Source organism: Cupressus sempervirens, chromosome 10, assembly GCF_028749045.1.
Source record: "Cupressus sempervirens isolate cs-2001-9-10 chromosome 10, ASM2874904v1, whole genome shotgun sequence".
NCBI lineage: Eukaryota > Viridiplantae > Streptophyta > Pinopsida > Cupressales > Cupressaceae > Cupressus > Cupressus sempervirens.
In genome coordinates, this window is record NC_143127.1 from 171,432,011 (window position 1) to 171,438,784 (window position 6,774).

General features: G+C 37.4%; 1 protein-coding gene across 1 annotated transcript; it reads left to right on the forward strand.

Annotated features, from left to right (window-relative positions):
- The first annotated feature begins 1,975 nt into the window (after nt 1-1,975).
- On the forward strand, nt 1,976-2,908 carry LOC149533168 (uncharacterized). The gene has a single exon (XM_089805818.1). The coding sequence runs from the start codon at nt 1,976-1,978 to the stop codon at nt 2,906-2,908; it is 933 nt and encodes a 310-aa protein (XP_089661944.1).
- Nucleotides 2,909-6,774: the final 3,866 nt, after the last annotated feature.

Sequence of the window (6,774 nt, forward strand, 5' to 3'; positions counted from 1 at the left end):
ACAGAGTGCCAAATGTGAGGCAGTTTACACTTGGATCATGGGTAAAGTTGGAGAAGAGCTAGTGGTTGTGGTTTAGAAACAAGGGGGATTACTTGGTGGGCTTGCGCGAGCACAAGTTTAGATCTTGGAGGTTTTTACCAGTGTGGATCTGGACTAGCTAGTGTATGGATTGGATCTTGAGGGATCTTGCAAAACTGTTATTGTAATTGCTATTGTAGTTGGCCATAATCGAGAAGGCCTTACAGCCCGACACATTGCATGTAACAATTATTTTATGAATAAAGAGTTGTGATTTCATATCAGATCTTGCATTCTTGGTTATGAGTTGGTAGGGTGGTGTGGCCCTTCATCAAAAAGGGGGAAACAACGTGATTGATGTGAGCAAAGAACCACATACCAGTGATACAGATAGAATGGGTTGACTTGTCCACGATGTCAAAAGTCATCTATATATTATACTGAAGTAATTTCAGTTACACATCAAACAACAACAACACTCTCAAGGATGGATCATGTCTTGATTTCTCTACAAAGTAAAATCAATAACTTGTGATAAGTTGAATGGGCCTTCATTAAATAATGTATTTGTTCTTGGTTTTGCTCTAAGCAAGTACGCATCTGAAATTAGGGATAATTTCATGTCATATAAGAAGCTATCCGGTAAACACTCCAAATGATGTGCAGATGTCATCAGGAATGTTTGTCATCATACACAGCAGCGATCATGTGTTCAAAGAGGGCAATAAACAATACCATTGATATGGATATTCTAGAAAATATACGTAAAAGTCTAACACTTAATAAAGCACGATATGTATATAAACAAACAAATGTAAACAAGCAATATTCCACATCACAAAAAGGATATTGAAGAGACGGGCCTTATCAAGCAAACAGGTCAGCAGAGATCATCTTTGTACAAGTCAGTATGGAAGACGGTATGGAGAGATAATTAGTGCAAAATCGTTTGTCTATAGATTCTATTATAATATTAGTTAACGACAAATTGAGGATTTTAAGCGATAAATACAAAGAAGGTTAAGAACAATATACAATTAAATTAATGTTATGAAGAGATGTAAACTTTAGAGACATCTCTTTTGCCAAGAGACACAACCACTACTTGAAATAAAAATACACGTACATATAGTGAATCCACAATTGGCAAAAAAAAATGTGTGAAGGAGAAGAAACAAAATAGAATATATAGGAGGAAAATGGCAGAGCAGTGAAAGAAAAGATATAGTAGAAAATATTCAGATGTATACTACAAGTATGTGAATAATACAAGAGACATTAAGTAAGAAAGATTGCTGCTCTGATAAAGAGGATAGAAAGAAGAATTATCTAGATGTATTAGTGGAGAAATTTTGTAATCAAACTAAAAGAATATTGTGAAAGAATATTATAGAGCTATGGGGACCATTAGAAGATTGTGTTTCCAGATTGGTAAAAGAAATATAGTAGATTCAATGAAGAGATTTATAAATTATCCATCATCAGTTGGGCAAGCAACATTATCAAGGTGGAAGAGAAGTTTGTGTGCAGTGAGTCAGTGCTCACGAAGACAAGCAAAGGGAGTTGGAGCTTCCTGTAGGTCGGAGCCTGTGAAGTGTGGGAGTCGGAGCTTCCAATGAGTCGGTACTCATAAACATAGAGGTCATAGCCTCTAGTAGGTTGGAGCCTACAAATCTATTGTAAAAGAACAAGTTTATATAAAAGCATTTATTGTCATGGTTTTCTCCTGCATTGGGTTTCCATGTAAATCATTGTCATTGTGTTCATGTGGATAATTGTTTATTTCAGCATTTGAAGTTATTGTTTGGATCAAAGTTTTAAATTGCCAAAATTGTTATTATGCTGATTCACCCTCCCCCCCAAACCTGTCAATATAATAGTGTGCTCTTCAATTGGTACCAAAGCCGATGCCTTCTATAAAGCCTAACCACTTGAAGGTAGATCTAAAAGGAGCACAATGGGTGAGATCTTTCAAAAGAGAATGCCAATGCTTGATGGAACGAACTATGCCTACTGGAGTATAAAAATGGAAACTTATCTAACAGCTATTGGTTTCAATGTCTGGCAATCAGTTGTAGATGGTTATACACAGCCACAAACCGCACCAATGGATACAGTTGGAAAGAAAAAATGTGAAAACAATGCCAAAACAAAATATGCAATTTTATGCAATCTTTATGAATCAATATTCTCAAAAGTTATGCACTATAAATCTGCCAAGAATATTTGGGACAAGCTGAAAAATGTTTATGAAGGAACCGAAAATGTAAAGAAATTCAAACTACAAACTCATCAAAAAGTATTTGAAAGTCTCCACATGAAGGAAGATGAGAATATAGCCACTTTTCTTGATCGTGTAGATGATGTTGTCAATTCTATGCAAGCTCTTGGTGAGGGAGTTAAAGAAAGTCTTGTGGTTGAAATGATTTTAAGATCACTACCTATGAAGTTCAATTCTAAAATATCTATAATCAAAGAAAGAAAAGACTTAGATACGTTGACAAAAGATGAATTGCATGGAATCATTATTGCTTATGAAATGCGGGTTGGAGGAAATGAATCAAAGAAGCAAATAGAATTCAAGGCATCTAAAAGGGGTAAAAGCAAAAATAAAATTTCAAGTGAAAGCTCAAGAAGTGAATCAGATGCTCACTTCAAAAGAAAATTGAAAAAGGGGAAAGGAAAATTCAAATGTTTCAATTGCGGAAGACCAAGACATTATGCATCAAAATGCCCTCTAAACAACAGTGACTCTAGTGATGATGAAGAAGAAAAGTATACAAAGAAAAAGGATGGGAAGCATGCTAAAAACCATTATAAGAAAAAGAAGTTTCACAAGCACAATAAGAGCCTATACTCGAAGAAAAAAAATAGCTCATTAGAAGAGTGAATGATGAATTACAAAGTGATGATATAGAAGACGAGATACACTTTTTGGCCATGACCAGCGAGCAAGAAGAAGAAAATGTTGATAAGTCATGCAGCAAGGATGAAGATGTTGACGTGATAAGTAGTGGAGAAGAAGAAAATGATGAATCGTCTAGAGAGGGTGAAAATGTTGATGTCATGGAAGAGTTATGTTATGCATACAAACAAAATACAAAATTGAAAGAAAAAGTTACTAAGTACAAAATGCAAATTAAAGAATTAAAGACTCAACTAGAAGAATCCAAACAAGTTGAGAATCATGAAGAGGAGTGTACCAAATTGAGACAAGAAATTGAAATGCTGAAAAAAGATCTAGAGGAAAGCAATATCAAATTAAATAAGAGTCTCAAATTTGAAAAGACCTTTGAAATTCTATTCAACATAACTGATAGTCAACGACCATCCACAAGCAAGAATGGAGTAGGTTTTGAAGGAGAAGTAAGCAATCAAGACCATACATTCAAAGGCTTTGACAAGCAAGGAAGTAGTGTGGCAGATTCATCCACAAAATTCAAAGGAATTGGACTTAAAAAGGATTATCCAAATAAAGGATATAAACCTAGCTTCTATGGATTTTGTTACTCATGCAACTATTTTGGTCACAGAGCGAGAGAATGCAAAACACGAATAAGAAGTCCTCATGAACAAATAAGAAGTCCTCATGATATTCCTCAAAGGCAACACAAAGGTAGGCCATATCAATTGTCGTCTACTCAACAAAAGCTTGCTATCGAGGCACACCCAAGAAGATAAACATGTACATTTTTCATCGACGAGCTGATCATGATGTCGATTCCTGCCTGGAAATGAATAGATATAACCAGCACACTACTTCTAATGAGCTAACCATTGAGTATCCTAAAAGTGAAGACGATTCTGCTCTGCATGGCGACTCTGAAACATTCTTTTTGGAGTATGAATCGGATTCAGAAGTTGGAGGCAACTGCTTCGCCACCTTAGACAAGATTCAAATGATTGTGGCTACAAGAAGTCAAAGACAGAAGAATCCGGTGAACTCTGTTCCTTCCCAGAACACAGCCACTGGCCCTTCACCAGCTGCAGCAGGAGCATCTACTTCCTCAACCTTGAGAGAAGAGCAATCAAAGTTTGAACCAAGTGGTAAGCCTCATTCCTCGTTTGATATTATACAATATTGTAAGGATGCTCATATCTAGGTGTCTCCTCTTGAGTATCTCAAAACTCATCCTGCTAAATTACAACAGCTAGTAGATTATTGTCAAAGTGATGCCAATGCCAAAACTCAGCCTAATGTTAACTCTACCATTACCAATGACCAACCTCAATTGGATAGTAGCTCGCTAGCTGATGAAGAGTGTTTTTTTCCTACGCTCGTCAAAGAGGAAGAAGCATCAATCTTAGCTACCTTCCCTGGTCAAAAGTCGGACCCCTTCTGTGTCCTTGTACGTGAATGGCCATAAGTTTAGTAACTGCATTATTGATTTTGGTGCCTCTAACAGCGTCATGCCCTCTTCTGTTGCTCGTGCCCTTGGCTTGACTCTTACCAAAACTTTTCGACGTTGCTATTCCATGGATGTAAAGCAAGTCCCTCTGATAGGTCAAGTAAAAGATGCACAAGTAGCATTGGCTGCTCAACCTGCAAGGAGAATGAAGCTGACTATCCTTGTAGCAAGTACTCTTGCCAACTACAAGATGCTTTTGAGTAGAAGCTTTTGCAGGGACATGAGAGCTGAAATCAAGATGGATTCGTCTCGTGCCATTATTCTTGTGGGGAATAAGCAGATCAAGTTCGAACCCAAAGAGAAGGCTAAATTCACAGTTTTAAAGTCTAATGATCCTAAGGCGCAAATTTTATACCAAGAGATGGAGTTCGAAAACTACATGATGTTCTTTGAGTCTAATATTTCAGAATAACAACCAGATACATCTAGTGATCTGAGGATTTGGACCCTTGAGTTTGATGGTAGTTGTGCGACTGTCGAGTCTGGAGCTAGTGTGGTGCTCATCTCCCCAAGTGGAGATGTAACTCGGCTTTCCTACAAGTTCCAATTCAAGGACACCAACAATACAACAGAATATGAAGCCTTGTTGTTCGGTATCTTTGTTGCAAAGCAAAGAGGAATCAAAATTCTAAGAGCTTAAGGAGACATTGAGCTTATAGTAAAACAAGTTTGAGCTCAGTACACTGTAAAGAATGCAAGGGTCAGGAACTACAAAAACAGAGCCTGGGATGATATTGAGAATCTGGACACTTTTTCAATTCAAATTGTTCCAAGGGAGCAGAATGCAAGAGCGGACTTGCTAGCAGCATCTTCCTTGCTGTTACTTCCTCATCCACATTTCACAAATAATGAATACAAGGGTGAAGTCTTGTTCAGACCAAATGTTCCTGATAACATAGAAACCTAGCAAGTATTCAATGATGATAAGAAAATCCAATATTTCCTAGAAGGATCTGACCTCTTCAATGATCAGTACTTTGAAGGGAGTGAAAACGTTTGCAAGGATTTCTCCCCTGACACCATGGAGTCGAAGTTTGAAGTCGAACAACTCAAAGGTAACAAGATTCCTAGACACCTTATGTACCTTGAGAAACTTTTCAATAGGCATGATGCGTTTATTCGAAGGGAAAGAGGAAGTAAAGGTGCAACTTTCGGAGAGTATGAAGGAATGAATATTGGCACCAGTCGCTCAAAGGAAGAAAGAGCAAAGGCATAAGATTTGTTAAAAAAGTATCAGGATGTGTTTGCCTAGGGATATGAGGACCTAAAGACATTTAGAAATGGTGAGTTCAAGCACAAAATCCCCCTAAGGCCTGACGCTGCTCCCTTCAAGCAAAAGCAAAATAACTCCAATCCTATGGTCTCTAATGCCATTTTTAGGGAGGTGCACAAGATGTTGGAAGCCAAGATTATCTACCCCATACATCATTCGACGTGGATAGCTAACATTGTCCCAGTCCAGAAAAAGAGTGGGAAGATTAGAACATATGTGGATTTTAGAAATTTGAATCAAGCATCTCTGCAAATGTTGTCCTCCCTTCTAAACTCCACCAAAAGGCATCTTTTCCTTTCATCATATCATTGATATGACGAGTCTTTTCAGAAAAATCAGGCATAAATCTTCTTAAGAAGTTCACTTTCCCGAAGAAAGAGTGAACTACTGTCTTGTTCGATGGAAAAGATATGCTTTGAATTGCCTGCCCCCTGTCTAGATCAATTTTAATACCTGCCTTGGACACGATGTGTCCCAACAACTTTTCTTACACTTGACCAAAAATAAACTTCTTGGTATTCAACGATACACCATGTTGTTTGCATCACTCTAAGACTTGTCGGAAATGATAGAAATGATCTTGACATGTTTGGAGAAAATAGTCAAGTCATCCAGATACATGACGATGCTTTCATTGATGAGACCTTTAAAAGCAAGACACACTACTCATTGAAAAGTCGCCCCGACATTAACGAGACTAAAAGGCATTCATCGGTATGCAAATGTGCCGCATGGGGTTGTAAATGTCATCTTATATAGATCATCTTCGCAGACTTCAATTTGATTGTAGCCCGAGAAACTGTCCAGTATAGATAGCATCTCTGAACCAATGACAACTTGTAACACTTAATCCATGATTGATTGAGATTGGAGAAATCAACACGTGTGAACTTCTCCATTCTTCTTTCGTACAAGAAATATTTTAGCTACCCATGATAAATGATGGATAGAAAAGATAATACCTACTTCCAGAATCTTTTGGATTTTGTTAGAAATGGTTCCATAAATATTGGATTGTACGCCTTCTGCTTTTGGCAAAAAAGAACTGTGCCAAACTTTAGAGGAATGTCATGT